Source organism: Prionailurus bengalensis, chromosome A3, assembly GCF_016509475.1.
Source record: "Prionailurus bengalensis isolate Pbe53 chromosome A3, Fcat_Pben_1.1_paternal_pri, whole genome shotgun sequence".
Lineage (NCBI taxonomy): Eukaryota > Metazoa > Chordata > Mammalia > Carnivora > Felidae > Prionailurus > Prionailurus bengalensis.
In genome coordinates this window covers 110,735,719-110,755,668 of record NC_057354.1, presented here as the reverse complement: position 1 = coordinate 110,755,668, position 19,950 = coordinate 110,735,719, and the positions used below count along the sequence as shown (strand labels likewise).

General features: G+C 43.7%; 1 protein-coding gene across 1 annotated transcript in view; it reads left to right on the top strand.

Annotated features, from left to right (window-relative positions):
• Positions 1–7,518, top strand: part of VIT (vitrin) — a 105,134-nt gene extending 97,616 nt beyond the window's left edge. The window contains exons 14-15 of the mRNA XM_043604176.1: positions 1,493–2,006; positions 6,194–7,518. Coding sequence (XP_043460111.1) covers positions 1,493–2,006; positions 6,194–6,372 — 693 coding nt within the window. The 3' untranslated portion in view covers positions 6,373–7,518. The remainder of the gene's footprint in view (positions 1–1,492; positions 2,007–6,193) is intronic.
• Positions 7,519–19,950: the final 12,432 nt, after the last annotated feature.

Sequence of the window (19,950 nt, the reverse complement as noted above, 5' to 3'; positions counted from 1 at the left end):
CTCTCCTGAGCTCTGTTTCCATCTGTTTCCAGCCAATTGACTTCCCTCCACCTGATGTCATGAAGAGCTTTGAATCTTGCATGTAAAAAGCTTGAGTGCCATCTTTCCCACCAAATTTATTCCTCCTCTGGACTTCACATGAATAGCCCCACAGCTGTCCCAGAGGCCTCGATAACTCCCAATGCCACCTCCCTGGGTCACGCTAGCACTCTGCATCTGGTCTGTCTCCCCCCTTAGGGCTCCCCAGTCTAGTTTAGATTCCACAATGAAGCTCAACTCCTGTTTATGGAGAGTTCTTCCAGTCCGGAGGGGTCCTTGCTCCAAACCCTTCATTGTCCCCCACACTCTTGAGGCCTTCTGGAGTGTGGTCCTGACCCATCTCCTGCCCACGCCAAGCACCACTGCCCTCTCCCTCCATTACCTCAGCCAGTGCCTGGTGGGTCTCCCTCCTTTCCCTCCACTGGCTAGAACTCAGCTCAAATACCACCTAGTTCATGGAAAGTTTTATAAACCCCTTTTAGGTTTTTGCAAACCAATTAAAAACATTTCCTAGGATATTTTAAAGCCATTTCTTGTTTTAAAATAAATTGGTAATCTTACTGCTTCATCTGTAGTCACCAGGTCTGTGACTCTCTCTGTGACCCCCGGACAGACAGCGGCAAGGAGGAAACACTTCACTTTAGGAACAAGCCTGGTCCCTTCCAGGAGCACACCAGTCAGGTTGCTCAATGTTTATTTGTAGCTACCTTAAATTTTTTCTGGAACACGCTTGGGCACAAGTCAATAAATACTCATTTGTCTGGAGGCAGGGTCATCTGGAGGACAGAATTTGGGTTTGCAGGCAGAGAGACTTGTGTTCCCGTCTTAGGGATTCAGGGATGTCCCTTCACAGCCGGCCCCCAGTTTGTTCCTTCACGAAGAGGGGTTATATCCTCCTTTTAGGGTGAGGGCAGGGGGTTATGAGAGAATCTCTCCAAGAACTTCTAGCATGACTCCTTACATATGTATGGGACCCCTTGTTGCTGGGTGCAAGGCTGCTCTGGAAACATTTCTTCAGCTATTTCTCATGTATCTTGTTTTCCCCATCAGAACAAAAACTTTCTTTAATCCTCTCATATGTTGGTGCCCACCAGTGCCAATCTTATGGCCGGCTGCCAGTACAGATGAACTGAGGGGCCCAGGGAGGCACGGGTACAAAGCTGAAATGAGTGATTCACCTCTCTCTAAGGATTTGCTTAAGTGATAGCTCTCCCCTAAAGCAGAGAGCCAGCTGAGGGAGTAAGACTGAGTCCAGAGACAACTTGAGGGATCTTTGCCCCAATGAACACCTGACTGGGGGAACCGTGGTGCAGAAAGAGCATTAGGAAGAAGACTGCAGAAAACAAGAGTCTGTTTGCTTCTTTCTTCACCTGCCTTGCTGGTCAGGGTAGTGACAACAGCCTGGAGAATGTGACACCTGACGTGGCGAGTGTCCCTTCCCTCTGTCTTCCAGGCTGTGTGCAGAACAAATGGCTTCTACTCGCTCAATGTGCAGAGCTGGTTCAGCCTCCACAAGACAGTGCAAGCCCTGGTGAAGCGGGTCTGCGACACCGACAGACTGGCCTGTAGCAAGACCTGCTTGAACTCGGCCGACATTGGCTTCGTCATCGACGGCTCCAGCAGCGTGGGGACAGGCAACTTCCGCACGGTTCTCCAGTTTGTGGCCAACCTCAGCAAAGAGTTTGAGATTTCGGACATAGACACACGAATCGGGGCTGTGCAGTACACCTACGAGCAGCGGCTGGAATTTGGATTTGACGATTACAACACCAAGTCTGACATCCTCAATGCCATCAAGAGGGTGGGATACTGGAGTGGTGGGACCAGCACAGGGGCTGCCATCAACTATGCCCTAGAACAGCTCTTCAAGAAGTCCAAACCCAACAAGAGGAAGTTAATGATCCTCATCACTGATGGGAGATCCTATGATGACGTCCGAATACCGGCCATGGTTGCCCATCACAAGGGTAAGCTGGTCTTGCTGACCAGTCCAGTGAGGGACAAGGAGGGGGCTGTCTTTTTATTTTGTTTTATTTTATTTTATTTATTTTAAATATGTTTTATTTATTTAAGTATTTTATTTATTTATTTGTATTTTTATATATTTATATGCATTTATAAATGTTATTTATTTATATTTATATATATTTATAAATATTTTATTTATTTGTTTGTTTATTTATTTATTTATTTATATTTGAGAGAGAGAGAGAGAGAGAGCGCAAGCAGGGGAGGAGCAGAGGGAGAGGGGAACAGAGGATCCAAAGTAGGCTCTCTGCCGTCAGCACAGCACAGCTGTGGCTGTTTGCATGGCTCAAACTCATGAACCATGAGATCATAACCTGAGCAGAAATCAAGAGTCAGTAGCTTAACCAACTGAGCCACGAGGCACCCCGGGGCTGTCTTTTTATGCACTGGTTTTGTCCACCATTTAATAAAATGCCCAAAACCATGGGGAATGTATTTGAGGTGTTGGTAAGCACTACAGGCCTCTATGAGCAGCAAAGAAGGAACAAGGTGGGGAGTACCACGATGGTTTACAAAGTGTCATGGCAAACCCAAGGCCTGCAGATGACTGGGAACATCAACCCTCTCCTTTGCGCCCAACACTCTGAGGCATTACACACGAAGTTGTAATGCATTAAAAAGGAATTTGACTCATTATTTTAGTCTCTATTGAAGGCCACCAAATTGTGTTAGAAATTTGAAGAAAACTAGCGTTTTAAAAGAAAAGTACTGGGGCGCCTGGGTGGCGCAGTCGGTTAAGCGTCCGACTTCAGCCAGGTCACGATCTCGCGGTCCGTGAGTTCGAGCCCCGCGTCGGGCTCTGGGCTGATGGCTCGGAGCCTGGAGCCTGTTTCCGATTCTGTGTCTCCCTCTCTCTCTGCCCCTCCCCCGTTCATGCTCTGTCTCTCTCTGTCCCAAAAATAAATTTAAAAAGTTGAGAAAAAAAAAATTAAAAAAATAAAAATAAAAGAAAAGTACTATTTTTTGTAAGTAGCTGCTAGCCAGATGTTGGGGGTTTTGAGGAAACCTCAAAGAAATTTTCATCCAAAATACTTAAAGAGATATTTCTGAATAAAAATTTGTAAGAGGGCAACAGAAAGTTTAAAACTAGGAAAATGAGGGGCACCTGGGTGGTTCAGCTGGTTAAACGTTTGCCTCTTGATTTCAGCTCAAGTCATGCTCTGATGGTTTGTGAGTTTGAGCCCCACATTGGGCTGTGCACTGACAATGCAGAGCCTCCTTGGGATTCTCTCTTCCCCGCCCTCTCAGCCCCTCCCCTGTTCACTTTCTCTGTCTCTCTTTCTCTCTCGCTCTCGCTCTTTCTCAAAAAATAAACTAAAAAAATTAAAACTATGAAAATTGAGCTGTTTAGAAAATCAGTCCCATTAAATGCCTTTTTCACAGAATCAAGTTTAATCGCCATTTTGAAAAGTACCACAAAATATCACAAAAATACAAACAACTGGCAAAAACCCAAGTGCTAGTAATAATAGTAAGGATAACCAAAGTAAACTGAGTTGTCCGTGAACACCAAAGACTGGACAGATCCATACTAGGGTAGAAGACTCACTCAGGGCCAGGGTTGTCCCCTTCTTCTGAGCCTGCATTTGATTTCTGTTAGTTTGCAGGATATTCAGTATTCTTTAAAGCTGCTTTAATCCTTCCCTAAACAAGGAGGGGGAAAAATAAACAAGCCTTCATGAACCAGCAGTTCTGCCTTCTGGGAACCAAAGTAACCAGACACCAGGTTCAGGCAGAGTCTTCCCAGTGATTTGCCCTTGTAGAGCCTACGGGGGGTATTCAACAGCAAAATGGTAGATGGCCTGCATGTCGGCCAGCAGTCACAGCCTCCCTCGGGCTCATGTCAGCGGAGTGAAGATAAACAGCTGAGACGCAGCCTTCTCAAAGTTCCAAAGTGAGTGGGCAGAGCCAGATGGGCCAGCTTTTGTCTGAAAGCCCAGGGCTCTCCTGCTATCTCCAAACATCTGTCTCCAGTTCATGTTTAGCTCCACTCTTACTCATTTTCCTAAATGGACATCCTTTGGGCCTCACCCAGAGGATATCCTCGGCCTCCTCATTAGAAGAAGCGAAGACTGAGAGAGACGTTCTGGGAAACTTTACAATAGAAGCAAATTATGTGGAGGCAATGAGCATTGTGTCCCCAGGAGTGTCCAAGCCAAGGCTGGCTGACCATTGGTCAGAATTGCCAGTAGAAGGTTCTCTACAAGGGTGGACTCAAGGATCTGAAAAGCTAAATTTCTAATACTGTTTGTGTTGCCTTTATTGGGGGGCAGCCTTTCAATCTTTGTGCAAAATGAGGGCTTAGCCGATCTAAGCCACGTTGTGCAGCAAATCTGTTCCCACTGCCACTTGGCAGCATTCTTAAGCCTAATGCTAGTGTTTGTAGACAACAACATAGACAATATCCAGAGAAAAGACACTGGAGAGGTAAGAAAAGGGACTGGCAGCTTAAATGCAGCTTATGGAGCCACAGTTGAAAAGCAGCTTAGGCCACAGCCATGTGAGGTGTGGATGACTCTCCAATCAGCACAACAGGGCGCTTGGAAGATGGTGACATGGGCTGCCATGGGTGGCTGGGTAGGAGAGCCACACCCAGGCTCTCCCCTCTGCTTCATGGCCAAGTAGCTGACCCCACTCTGCCAGCCTGCAGGTGGCATGGGAACAGGCTTTTGCAGAGTAACCTCAAGCTCCCGCTGACCAGCTGCCCCCAACCCCAATCAGGAACCATCCAGCAGCGAGTCTTCCAGTTTTCCCACTGAGGACAGATGCCTAGTCTCTGAGTCTGTCCTCTCCTCCCTAGGGACTCTTTTTCCTCACTGCAGTCCAGAACCTTTAACCCCCCGGCACCCTTCCCCATTTGCATCTAGGCACACCGAGATCCCTCCCTAAAAAATAAAACCAAACTCTTTGACACCATGTTCTGCTCCACTTCCCACCTACCTCCTTCTCTTTGCAGCCAAACTTTTGAAAAGGATCAGTTCTATGTGCTGTGTCCACATCTTCTGTTCTTTTTCACTCTCACCTCACAGCAATTCATCTGGGGTTTTTGGCATCTACTTACTTCCCTGAAACTGCTCTCACCACTCTACCTATGTCTTGTTTTCTAAATCCAATGTGCATTTTTGTTTGTTTGTTTTAATCCCACATGACCTCCCTGCAGCATCCAACACTGTTGGGCACTTCCTTGTCTTGAAAGCCTTTCTTCATACCAGTGATGGAGCAGACGCTGGGTCACCGTCTCTCCGGGTCCTTGTGCAAGGGCTCCTGCGCTGGGAATGACATTGCATTGTATGGCTTGTAAAGTCACCTTCAAGCCTAAAGTAATTCAGTTCCACGGTTTTCGTTAAGATCTCAAACTGACTTTTGATGCATTTAAGACTGAGGGGAGCCTGGCTGGCTCAGTCAGTGGAGCAAGTTGACGATTCTTGACCACAGGGTTGTGAATTCAAGCCCCACATTGGGTATGGAGATGATTTAAAAACAAAAACAATCTTTGAAAAAATCAATCAATCAATCAGATTTTATTTGGCTCTACACACAGGTAGAGCAGGCATGTACTGTGTGATGTCATCTACATGGCACCAAGTTTTACTTGTCCCAAAATACCCTCTACTGCCCTTGGACATGAACATCTTATTTATTCCATTTTGTCTGGGTTTTTTCCTCCCAAAGATTCCAAACTCTTATGAGATGGCAGCTCTATCAATTTTGTTACTGTTGGCACATAGCAGGTGGTTATGCTTTGAGGAACACTTCTGATTTTGAATTTGTTTGCATTCAAACACAATAGCCAACAGAGCAACGGTAAGGCAAGGATTCATCAGCAGTACCTTTTCTTTTTTTTTTTTTTTTTTTTTAATTTTTTTTTTCAACCTTTTTATTTATTTTTGGGACAGAGAGAGACAGAGCATGAATGGGGGAGGGGCAGAGAGAGAGGGAGACACAGAATCGGAAACAGGCTCCAGGCTCCGAGCCATCAGCCCAGAGCCTGACGCGGGGCTCGAACTCACGGACCGCGAGATCGTGACCTGGCTGAAGTCGGACGCTTAACCGACTGCGCCACCCAGGCGCCCCAGCAGTACCTTTTCTTGGGCACTTTTGCTTCATCTAAACTTTGTCCCCACAGGAGTGATCACCTACGCAATAGGTGTCGCATGGGCTGCGCAGGACGAGCTGGAAGTCATTGCCACTCACCCTGCCAAGGACCATTCCTTCTTTGTCGACGAGTTTGACAACCTGTACAAATTTGTCCCCAAGGTCATCCAGAACATTTGTACAGAGTTCAACTCACAGCCTCGAAACTGAATTCAGAGCAGGTGAAGCACTGACGGATGCTGCTTTCCCGACTGGCTCTGGGACAACCCCAATGCATTATGGGGCAGTAAGGCGTGTAGGGCTTGGACAATGGATGTGCTGTGATTGTTTTCTGCCTGTGTGGTTTTTCATACTTTGAAACTTGGAGTGAGAAAGATGATCAGAAACTTATAGAATGAGGCAAAATGATACATCATTTTGAGGGTGCTGGGGATTTACATTTGGTGATTATTTTCAAAATAAATGTTCAGAATCGAGTGCAGAACTTAAGACAGGCTTCACTAGAGCTTTTGTGAGATTTTTTCCATTTTTATTTCTAATTACGATTCTGTAACCCTCAACAAATTTCATTTTTATCACAACAATAGAGGAGTAGCTTCATTAAATGTTTTAAAGGATTACATGCAATCATTCTGACCATATCATGGCTAATGTTCACAGGGTTTATGGCAGGACCACCCTCCGCTCTTCTCGTTTCTCAGAGCACCTGCTATGCACCCACCCCTGGCCCATGGTAACAATACAACCATGGGGGTGCAGAGAAAGTGTGGCAGCAGCATAGCCACTCTTGATTTACCTCCCTCCTCTCTATTATCTGAATCACTGTGTACCTGCATCCTATAGCGTTAGGAGTTGAGGAATGGCCCTGGAGGACCATGGTGATCTGGCCTAACAGCAGTGCGTGAGGCTGCTGTTGGCCTGAGCTGCACCTTAGACTCTCTTAGAGACTAAAATGCTGGCTCCCAGGCTCCATTCCAATAGCTATGGAATCTGGGTCTTGGGGGGTGGAGCCTGAACACCAGCATTGTTTGAAGAGCTCTCTGGCGATACTGCTATGCTGCCATTGATTGAGAACCATGAGCTGCCTCTGAGGGGTCAGTGTTATAGGTGTTTCCTGGGAGAGCCCGTTTGTGCCTGTTGCCTTGTGTCCTATTCAGTTTTAGCATTTGCGCTGCATTTGTCGTTAACCAGATATGATCATTAATAGTTGCATTCAGATAAGCCAGGATGGGGTTTGGTTGAGCTCCACTTTCTACTTCCAGCTCCTGCCAAGGACTCATCTGTTAGGATATGAAATCTGTGTGTAATGGGGGAGTGTTCCAAAGAATCCTTAATAAAGATGACTTACCTGACAAATTGTGTTTCGTGAAAATGTGTGTTGAAGGCTGCTACCATGAATGGCGGCAAAAAGATTATACCTGTGTCAACACTTGGGACAAAATATTTAACATAAACAGTTTGAAGATATCTATTTAGCAGAATTTGTATCAAGCTTACCAAATTTCTCGGTACCTGGAGAGACAGTATATTGTCAACTAAAAACATTGAAGTCTACAGGGAGGAATCAAGTCATTAATTGTCAGCAATTTCAAATTCTTTAACCCTAAATTTTACTTCAAAAGCGATTACAAACAGATTTGTTCAAAAACCTCCAAATACAAAAACATTTTCAAAAAGGAAATTCTTTATAAAGATACCAGTGACACACACAATTAGTGAGAACTTCAGCTAAGAAACTAATTAAAGAAGTTAAAACAAGTACAAGGAAATCTTATTCTGCTTATGTTTTTGAATATGCAGATAATCAATACAAAAGAACTTTGTTTAATGTCTCTTCAATGTACATACATAAAAATATGTACACATACAAGTGTTTTTAAATTTTTTGTCTTTTTTAAAAAAATGTTTATTTTTGAGAGAGAGCATGCGTGTGCAAGAGAGCATGAGTGGGGGAGGGGCAGAGAGAGAGGAAGACAGGATCTGAAGCGGCCTCTGTGCTGAGAGCAGAGAGCCTGATGCAGGGCTGGAACTCAGGAACCATGAGATCATGACCCGAGCCGAAGTCAGACACTTAACCAACTGAGCCACCCAGGCGCCCAGTTATTTTTTAATTTTTGAAGAAAAACTTATTTTGGGAAAATAGTTTTTGAATATAATTATTTCATAGGGGCCTTAATATAAAAGCCAATTTGTCATCAATACGTAAATATTTGCAAAAATAATATAATCTAAATCACTTTGGTGTCCTCTTTTATTCACAATACTGTTCCAGTTTGGAAAATAAATTATATGATCACTCTAGTTTAGGTATCATAGTTTTCAAGATAAATGAAACTTCTCCAAGTGGGCCCATTGTCTACATGTTGCCAACAAATATTTGAGTGTATGTGTGTGGAGGAAGGGAGCATCAGAGGTGAGGTTGTCGAGGAACCTGGAGACTATGGAGTTGCCAGAATCATCTGAGTGGATGTTCAAATCGCCACATTTGGTGGCGTGAGTCAGGATGGAGAGACCAGTAGTGAGCCAAGCTTCACCGTCTTCGGCGAACGAGAGGTGATCCAGTTGGGAGAAGACAGCAGTGATGAGGGTGGAGGGCTGAGGTCAGATCTCCAAGGGAGCTGGAGACATTGCAGAAGGAAGGAGGGAGACTGGAAGGGCAAAGGAGGTGAGGAGCAGGCCTCTCCCCACCCTAGGCGTGAAGATCAAGGGATGAGAGAGCACGAAGAGCCTCCCCTTAGGGTGCAGATGAGCAGGGGCAAGAAAGCCCTGAGGCTTCTGGGAGCTTGCTGGCAACAGAGAGGAGTGGCCCCATGATGCAGTGGGCAGGCTGGCGTGGGAGTGAGCTGGGTCAGGTCAGGGTTGCACAGAGCAGTTTGGAGATAAGGGTCCTGGTGGTGATGGATGATGTGGGAAGCTCGGAAGTAAATGCTACCTTGCTCTACCCAGACTGTGCCCAATACTGCTGGGGCCAAGCCAGAATCTGAACACTGGGAACAGAACCTTACAGACAATTCACGTCAAGCCCTCCAATGGCAAAAGAGAAAAAACCAGTCTCGAGGAAGGTCATGCAGATACAAAGGGAATTCAGATCTGTCTTCCAACTGACTTATTTGACTGCCTTCCTGAGTGGGGGAGGGTTAGAAGTTAGAACCCCCACCTTCACCTCCATCTCTCTTTCTCTCTCTCTCTCTCTCACTCTCTCTCTCTCTCTCTCTCTCTCTCTCTCTCTCTCACACACACACACACACACACACACACACACACACACACACACATAATCTGGGTCTGCCCTCTGGGCTATGGTCCAGCCTTTGCAGAGCTCCTGGGTCCTGCAGACTCAGAGCCAATCTCCTAAGGCAACTTTAACTTTCATTCCGTGGTCTCAGCAGAAAAGCTTCTCTGTGCCCTTTCTCCTCCAAGGCAATCAAAACAAGCCGAGAAGGAGCATCAGGCCAGTTTCTCTGGGTGCATGTGATGTCTAAACTCCACTTAACTTAATTTTCCCACCTTTCAGGAGTTAGGGCCCTTTGAAAGAAGTTTCTTTGCTAAAAGTTTTATAACAAGGCTCTGCTAAAAATGTCCAGCCAAATGGACAAGTTTCAGGGTTCAGATATTTCTTATTTCTCTGGGCTCCTTAAACCCTTTTGAATAGGACAAAACCTCCATGAAGCAAGTTTTCCAGCAACAATCTCAAGGGGCTGGCCTGGGTTCATAAAGAAGACAATGCTTCTGTGTGCAAAGATTTTCCCGCCTCGCAAAGGAGTTTCCAACTAAGAATGTTATTTCCCCCTCACAATCCTAAGGAAAGTTCTCCCCTTAGATTACCAACACATAAATGTAGTAAGTAGGAAATATGCTTGAAAGCATGAATTCAATTACTTTGGAAAGAGACATTTATTCAGCTAATGCCTTTGAGGAATTCACAGTCCAGCGGGAAACACCACCAAATGAACAACTAACACCATGTAATTACTATCATGGGATCATGCACTAAGTGCACGGTTGGTGATTGCAAACAACCTTATGAGAAATGAAATCATACTAGTGCCCGACAGTTCCTGAGTGTTTGCTGTGCACTGGGCTCTATTCTGCGGGCTTCTCATGTATTAACTCACTCATCTTACCCCTATGACTTGCTGAGAGAGGTACTATTATGCTCGATTTACAGACCATGCAACCAAGGCATGGAGGCGTCAAATAACTTGCCCAAGGTCACAGAGCTGGTAGAGGCAGATCTGGGAATTAAAGCCAGACAATCTGACTCCAGGGTCTATATACTTAACCACTTTGCTTCTTGTTAATGGTGGCTGCATAGAAGGTTCTCTACCAAGCTTAACAGTTTAAAGTATATGTATAATTCTGCAAAGTGTGCTCCCAGGGTCTATTAAATGTACAAAGTGAAGAGTCTGTTAAATGTCCAAGGTACACTGCACTTCTCCCCATTCCTACACCTGATTCTCTGGCCGGCCACCTTGCCCTCACTTAAGATGAGTGATTTTTTTTTTTTTTTTTGAGAGAGAGAGAGAGAGAGAGAGAGAGAGAGAGAGAGAGAGAATCTTAAGCAGTCTCCATGCTCAGCAAAAGCCCGACACAGGGCTCCATCCCACAACCCTGGGATTATGACCCGAGCAGAAAATCGAAAGTCAGATGTTCAACCAACTGAGCCACCCAGGAGACCTGAGATGAGTGATTTTAACCTATTATCCGCAGTCCCTGTAGCTCCCTGAACACACTGGGCTCGCCATCCTCTTGTTAAACTCCTCATTATGCTTCAAGTCTCAGGCCAAATGCCACCTCTTCTTTGGAGCCCTCTCCAATTTGCTCAGATAGATTTAGACTCTCTGGATACAAAATCCTGACCCACCCATTTTCCAGCAACCTCCTGAGTCCCTGTCTTTAGGGGACACAATTCACACATGTCACTAGGGACATGGAACACAGGAAATGAGAACTTTGAATGTAAATCACCCAAACAGTGTCAACCCCTAATACTGGTAGAATGGGAGGCGGAGATATTTCAGGAAGAGAGAAGCATGATACGATGGCAAGAGAAAAAGAGGATCTAATTCCGTCCAGTCTGCACCACTGTTTAGAACACCCTTCCGACGTCTACTACTGTATGTTACAATCGCTCTTTTTCTAGGGCTAGGGCCAAAAATCCTCTCCAGGGACCCACCCACAGGGTAACTCTTCTCCTCACCTTCTGCTCTCACTTCTGCAGAAACGGAAACCCTTTTTTTAGTTCACCCTCTTGAATCTCTTTCAACAAACATATTTTCTTCCAACAAACACCTATCATGTACCAGGCATGGTAATAGACACCAGGGTACAGAGATGATGAATAAGATCTGGTCTCTGCCCAAGAAGCTTAGAGGCCAGTGTGGGAGACACAAAGATAAACAGCTAACATCTGACTGATAGGATAGTTGACAGGCACGCTTGGGGAGGCTTCCTAAGCTGGGTTTGTCTGTTTTAGCCAGACAAAGATGGAAAAGATACCCCAGCAGAGGGAATGACAGGAGCAAAGGCAAGGAGGCAGGAAGCAGCAATGCACAGAGAGAGTGACAGCATGAAATGTGAGGTGTCCAGGAACAGAGCTGGGGAGCAAGGCAGGGGCCAGGCCACAGGAGGCTGCATTGGGTAACACTCTCTCAGTTGCAAGTAACAGGAACTCAATTCACAGTAGCTCAAGCAAAGGGGAAGTTTTTGGAAGGAAACTGGAGTAACTCATGAAGTCCAGGGTTAGGGAGGCAGAAGTCACAGAAAGGGGAGGAAGGTCAGGAGCAGAATAGGAGAACCAGGCAGCCCTCTCCCTCTGCTCTCCTCCAGAAAGATCTTCATCTGGAAAGTGTAGGGCAACCCTGCAGAGAGGGAACAGAGTGAAGCTTCCTGCCCATTAAGGATTGACCCCCTGCAGCAGCCTTCTTCAGCAAGGCCACTCAGGAAACTACACTGATATGGCTGGCTGGGGACAAGCACCCCCACTGTTCTTTCTGATCACCTTACAGGTAGTAACCTCTTGAAGTTCCTTCATCAAGTTGTTTGGAATGCTAGTGACTGTGTGTCCACAAGTTCCTGCATTGGGAAAGAACCAACGACAGGCTGAATAAAAGCCTTCCAGCAGTGCAGTCTCCCTCTGTCTTTTTAGAAGTTTTACCCCAGAGGGGTGCCTGGGTGGCTCAGTTGGCTAAGCATCTGATTTCAGCTCAGGTCGTGATCTCACGGTTCCTGGGGTTAAGCCCCACGTCAGGTTCTGTGCTGACAGCTCAGAGCCTGGAGCCTGTTTCAGATTCTGTGTCTCCCTCTCTCTCTCCCCATCCCTTGCTCATGCTCTGCCTCTCTGTCTCTCTCTCTCTCTCAAAAATGAATAAACACTAAAAAAAAAAATTAAAAATTAAAAAAAAAAAGAAGCTTCACCCCAGAAAACCAATGACTGTCTTGCTAAGACTTTCACTTCCTTCTGCCTGGATGGCTACACTTACATTACTTGTTTACAGGCTGCAGCCTTCGAAGACTGTTAAGACTGTCAGAGAGGCACAGCACTGCTTCCGGGATCCACCTCTGTTTTCAGTAGGAAGGCCTGACCAAGGAGAAATGTGCTGTTTAAATAACCATCTACATGGAAAACAAATCAGATTGAAAGACCACAGTTTCAGTGCAAGCTTTTCTTCCTTCTTTCCTTCTTTCTTCTTTTTTCTTTCTCTTTCTCCTTTCCTTCTTTCCTTCCTTCCCCCCTCCCTCCTTTCTTCCTTCCTTTTTCTTTTCTTTTCTTTCTCCTGTAATTGAGAAATACTGAACTTAGCTTTATTCCTGCCATCCCTTTTACACAAACGGGGCCTGCAGGCTAGAGGCTGCCCAAGTAAGCAAATCCTAAACTCGGCTTGGCAGCTGAGGCTTTCTTATAAAAAGTACAATCCCAGCTGAATGGCTTCTTTCTGTGCCTCCTCTAGTTTCACACTCAGTTGAGGTGAGCAGGGTATATTCAGGTTAATGGCAAATTTGAATCTGGGTTCTCAACAAAGAGCCTTTACATGGCTGCCCAGGGCACAGAAACAGGGAAGGTCTGGAAGCCATGGAAACTGCAAACACCAAAACCAGACCCCAAATCAATTTAATTGTTGTTAGCCTGACATCCCCAAGGCATCTGTAAACCTGTACCCTGATATTACAATATCGATTTTTTTTTCAATTACCCTAATAGTCTGCAAGTTTCTCCTTGAAACCCCAGTGAAAGGGAGTTTCTTTCCAACCTCAATAGGCGGGGGTGTGTGTGGCGTCTGAAAGCCAAAGAGGGAACAGGGGCAAGTCGAAGGCTACAAACCACTGTGGTAATAACTGTCTAAGATATGCACCAAGCAAAATAAATGAGCAGACAGAAATTTCTAAAGGGCAGAGCGGCAGTACAGTTTGGTTCTCTCCTAAGAGAATACCCTCATTGAACCAGGAGACAACCAGAGTGTGGAAACCACAGGGGACCCTTCCAGCTCCTATGACCTACTTGCAAGGCCTGGAACACCCACAGACCTGTTTCTCTCTGCAGAGAGGGGGCATTCTCCTGAAGTGAAAAATCAACCTTTTCATCTGGGAGCTGCTCCCATCCTGGACATCAAATGCTGGTGGAGCTGTGGCAGCCTCAGTGGGGAGGGAGGGATGCCCACAGGGGCAGCGGCCAAGAGTGTCCTGGCTGGACCACAGGCTTGCTCATGAGAAGATCTGAGACAACCCTCAAGACCCCAGAAATGCTTGGTCCTGCAGCATGCCCATGAAGATAAGCCAGTACTACGGAGCAGTTATGTTCCTATGATTGCCTTCATACCCACAGGCTGAGGAGGCCTAGGGAAATTCCGGTGACAGAAGGAAAACCAACCGTTAGACATCAATGACAAAGTCCCAACGTGCCACCAATTGTGCTAGCAGATTTATATTCACCACATCATGCCTAGGACTTACTTTCCACCTGGGCCCTCCCTAGGGTTGAGCCATAGCTTATAAAGAGAATCCACTGCCCTCTGGTATTGGTGTCCTGCCATGCACGTTGATGTCCCGTGGGACAAGAGAGCCTATGTAGTAGGCTGTCTTAAGCCACTTGGGCCATTTGTGTCCTTAGCTGCCAAACCTGTTGCAGTGTGGCAAGCCCACCTGGCGCTGGCAGTAATTGCGGCTGCCTGGGGCCTGCTGGCCACTTGACAGCTGCTGTTTTTTTTCAAGTTGCCCTAGGAAGCCCTTCCTACCGCAGTATCACCCTCAAAGAGGTTTCTAGATGCGCCAGATCTTGCACACCCACAACAATGCCAAGGCCTACCCCAGTCACCTGTCCCAGTTGCAAATGCCCTGCCAGGGGTTGGGGAACTTTTTCTTCCTAAGAGCAAAGTACAGAACAAAGAGTTCTCTTTTCAGATATACACATGTTTGCAACCACACCACCTTCACCACACTGGGTTGATACCCTGAAAGCTTTGGGCTGGGATGGTACATAGGTTTCGTCTGGGTGTCTGGTAGGAGTGACTGCCTAACGGAGCATATGAAGAGAGATTCTGAGGCCAAAGGGCCCTTAAAGAAAGAGACACTAAAATCAATTCGTGGTATCTGTCACGGCAGTGGGGTGGGGGAGTTGGGATCTATCCATCTCCATAGTTTAAAGAGCAAAGCTGCATCTTGAAAAGCACACTTGGGGAATTAAAAGGGAGCTGTTTTAGATTTTTGCTCCTAAATGTGGCATTGCCTATAAATTCTTTTGAATAAATCTCATCATTTTCTGGGGAAAATTAGGAATGGAGAAAATTAGTTTTATTTTAGTGTGACTCCTTTCCTAAGAAGGTTTCTAAATAAATCACCTGGAAAGATCCAGGTTACGAATGTTTTTAAACCAAGAGGTCTTTGTAATGTGTTGCTTTTGGTTACCAGGTCCAGAATTCTCCACAGCAAAGCTTCTTGCAGCAGGCTGGACACTGTGAGCAGCTACCCTAGGTTTGCTGGGGTGGGAATAGGAAAGAGCTGAGAACCTGGCCCTCCTGAGGGGCTTTCAGATGCCTGCTACTATCTTTGCAGGACTTAAGTGGGATAAGAGATGTGAAGCCATCATTTCTTAGAGGGAAAAATAGACTCTCAGAGAATCTCTTGTCTGGGCCCACATATTGGATAAATGGCTGGTTTAAATGCAAATCTGCCTCAAGAAAAAAAAAATCATTTAAGTAAATACAACATACTTTAAGTAAATGCAATAAAATTATGCACCAATATTTTGGGGGGAAACAATTATTTAAGGTTTGCTACCTATAGAAGAAAACAGAAAGCCAATAACCTAAAAAGCCATGGAACAAAATAAAGTGAAGATACGAAGAAAGCTCAAAGTTATAAATTCTGAATAAGAGGGAGGATGAGAGAAAGATGTCTAACATGAAGTCGGAAATACAGAATTATTTGAAGAAATATTGTTTTCAAACTTTCAGGCATATATAGAAACTTCTCAAATGACTAGATAAGAACAAGTTTCCTGGATGAAAAAAGAAATCCTGTGTTTTTCCCTCACTGAAGAACACAGATCGTACTTGATTTTAGAAGATCAGCCACCTGCAGAGACGGTAGTGGGTATTTCTCATTACCCAGAGACCTTTTTTGTCATCTTTCTTGGGTGTGAGAAGGCATTGCAAGTCCCTGCCTCCACCTATTCAGGTAGGAGCTCCCTGGAGAACCTGCCAGAATAACCATTTTATTCATCTTCTCAAAAATACAGCTTATGTTTTCATTGACTTTCTCTTCTGTTTTTCTGTTTTACATGTTACTGATTTCTGCTTTCCATCATTCCCTTTGTTCAACTAACTTTGGGTTTATTTTACTCCTCTTTGTCTAGTGTCTTAATGTGAAAGCTGAGGTCATTTAATTGAAAGCTTTCTTCTTTTCTCATATAGGAGTTCAGTGCTATAAATTTCCCTCTGAGTCCTCTTTATTTTGTATCTCACAAATGTTGTTGCATTTTCATTTTCATTCAGATCAAAATATTTGTTCACAATATTTTTAAAAGACTTTATTTTTTTAGAGCAGTTTTAGTCTCACAATAAAATTGAGCAGAAAGTATAGAAATTTCTTATATACTCCCTGCCCCCCACCCTCCACAGCCTCCCCCACTATCAAGATCTCATAGCCAGGTGGTACATTTATCAAAATAGATGAGCCTACTCTGACACATCGTTATTACCCAAAGCTCACAGTTTACCTCAGAGTTCACACATGTATAATGACATATATCCACCATTATAGTATCATACAAATAGTTTCACTGTCCTAAAAATTTTCTGGGCTGTCTATTCATCTCTCCCTCTCCCAAGTCCCTGAAAAACACTGATATTTTTACTATCTCTAGTTTCCAGATTATCATATAATTGGAATCATATAGTAGGTAGCCTTTTCAGGTTCATTCTTTCACTTAGTAATATGCATTTAAGTTTCCACCATGTCTTTTCATGGCTTGACAATTCATTTCTTTTTTTTTTTTAATAAATTTTTAATGTTTATTTTTTTATTTTCTGATAGAAAGAAAGCGAGAGCAAGCCAGGGAGGGGCAGACAGAGAGGGAGAGAGGGAGAGAGATAATCTCAAGCAGGCTCCTCACTGTCAGTACTGAGCCCAATGAGGGCCTCAAACTCACAAACCATGAGATCATGACCTGAGCTGAAACCAAGAGCTGGACGCTTAACTGATTGAGCCACTCAGGCACCCCAACAATTCATTTCTTTTTAGTGCTGAATAATATTCCGTTTTCTGGATGTACCACTATTTATTTATCCATTCACTTACCAAAGGACATCTTGATTGCTTCTAAGTTTTGGCAATTATGAGTAAATCTTCTATAATATCCTTATTCAGGCTTTTGTGTGATTATAACCTGTCCACTCATTTGGGTAAACACCAAGGAGCATGACTGCTGAATTGTATACTAAGAGTAGGTCTAGTTTTATAAGAAACTGCCAAACTGTCTCCCAAAGTAGTGGTACCATTTGCATTCCCATCATCAGTGAATGAGATTTCTTGTTCTACATCCTCACCAGGCAAAATACTTTTTAATTTTCCTTTGACCCTTTGGTTATTTAGAAGTGTGTTATTTGGTTTCCAAATATTTGGAGATTTTCCAGACACCTTTCTTTTATTGGCTTCTAATTTAATTTTACTGTGGTCAGTGAACATACTTTGTATGATTTGGATCCTCTTCTATTTATCAAGACTTGTCTTATGGCTCCGAATATGGTCTATCTTAGTAAATGTTCTTGGCACTTGGGGAAAAAAAGGTGTTTTCTGCTGTTGTTGGGTAGAATGTTCCATAAAATGTTAATTAAGTTGGTACTGTTACCCAAGTCTTCCATATCCTGATTGCTTTTCTGTCTACTTGTTCTTAGTTATTGCAAGAAGACGTTTGAAATCCCCAACTATAATTGTAGATTTGTCTATTTCTCCCTTCATTCTATTAGCTTTTGCTCCACTTACTTTGAAGCTCTGCCATTAAGGGCATACTCTTGCAGGACTGTTATGTTCTCTTGATGAATTAACCTCTTAATCATTATGAAATAAACCTCTTTATCCCTGGAAATATTCTTTTCTCTGAAATCTATGTTGTCTGATGTTAATATAGTCACTAAGCTTTCTTTTGGTATGGCATATCTTTTTCTATCCTTTTACTTGTAACCTATTTGAATCTTTATATTTAAAGTGGATTTCTTGTATGCAGCATTTCATGTAGGCAAGGTCTCATTATTTGTATATAATCTGTCAGTTGTGCCTTTTAATTATGGTGTTTACACCATTTACATTTAATGTTACTTATGTGGTTGGGTGTAAATCTACCATCTTGATATTTGTTTTCTATTTGTCATACTTGTTCTTTGTTCCTCTTTTCCTCTTCCTGTCTTCTTTTGGATTAATTGAATTATTCTGTTATTCTATTTTGTCTCCTTTATTGGCTTTTTTAAAATGGTTGCCTTAGATTCAATGGTATACATCTATAATTTATATTATACTACTTCAGAAATGTATAAGAACCTTGCAGTCTATTTCTATTACCCTCTTCTAGCCTTTGTGTTATTATTCTCATATGTGTCCTTCTACATTTGTTTTATAACCCTGTGTATATTATTTTTTGCTTTACTTTTTAAAATAGGGGGGGGGGCAAGTGAGCAAGGGCCAGAGAGAGAGAGAGAGAGGGGGAGAATCCCATGAGGGACAGGGAGAGAGAGAGACAGAGAGAAGTGGGGCTCACCCAAAGCAGGACTCAAACTCACAAGCCATGAGATTATGACCTGAGCCTATGTCAGATGCTTAATGACTGAGCCACCCAGGCGCCTTCTTATTTTTTGCTTTAAACTGTCATTGTCATTTAGCAATTTAAGAAGTAGAAAGAGTAATTTTTTCTGTTATTATCTTGCATCAATTACATTTGCTATCAATTTCCTCCTGCCTGAAGGACTTGCTTACTAGTCATGAATACTTTTGGCACTTATGTGTCTTTGCCTTTGTTTTTCAAAGATATTCTTATTGGGTATAGAATTGAAAGTTTACAGAGTTTTTTCTTTTCAGTGTTTTAAAGATTCTTCTCTGTCTTCTAGCATATCAATATAGTTATAAAAACAACTAAATGCCATTGTTTACTAATTCTGTATGTGTTCATTCTGGGTTATTTTTAATTTATTACATTCCCTCCTCATTTGGGGTTGTGTTTTCCTGCTTCTTTGCATTCCAGATAATTGGATTCCAAACATTCTGAATTTTACCTTTTGGGGAACTAGATATTCAGGGTGTGTGTGTGTGTGTGTGTGTGTGTGTGTGTGTGTGTGTGTGTTTGAGCTTTCCAGATCTTACTTTTAAGCTTTAAGACAGAGTCAAAGCAACCTTTAGCCGAGGGCTGAGTTTTTCCACAGTGATAAGGCAATAATATCCTTCTGAGCCCTCTACCTAATGCCTCACATTTTATATTATTCCACTGTGCTGGTGGAAACAAACTATTCCCAACCCTGTGTAACACCAGAGGATTGTTCTGCCTATATACTGGGTGACTCTTTCCTCAGCCTCTCATAGTTTCCTCACATGCTTGTACATACCAATACTCAGCTGAAGAGTTGGAGAAGACCCAGTTCAGATCTCCAGAGCTTTCCTGTAGTATTTTGTCCTGCAAACTCTAACTATCTTGGACTTGCCAAACTCCCAACTCTGTCTCTTCAACTCAGAGATCTCTAAGCTCTGCCTGGGTTGCCCCTCCTTGCACTGATCATGGACACTCTCTCTAGGCAAGAAGCCAGGTCAACAATTTGTTTTCCTCTCTCTCAGGGATTATTGCCTTGTGCTGGCTGTTGTTCAATGTCTGAAAACTACTGGGGTTTTTTTTCCCCTCTATTGCTTAAAGGGGGACGGTAAATCTGATCTCTGTTACTTCACTTAGCCAGAAGCATAATTTGGTCTTCAATTTTAAAGAGCAAAGGAGGGGTACACTTTTTATATCAGAAGGTTGAAATTTAGGGGGTTTTTTGGTACTGGTTGGCCCAAAGAATTTATGTGTAAGGATGTTTATTTTTTATGACATTTCTTAAGGTTGTTTTTTTTTTTTTTTATAGCAACTTTAGGAAAACAAACCGACTTCTTCTAAGATGTAAAAGGTAATCCTCTTGGAGCAGAAAGAATTCAAGAAGAGTTATGTACCAACTGATATGAAACTTAACCTTAGAGACAAACTCCAGGCTATATCTAAGACAACAGAGTTCTTCAGGATTTGTGTGAAAGGAAGCCTACTTATCAGGGTTTGTTTGA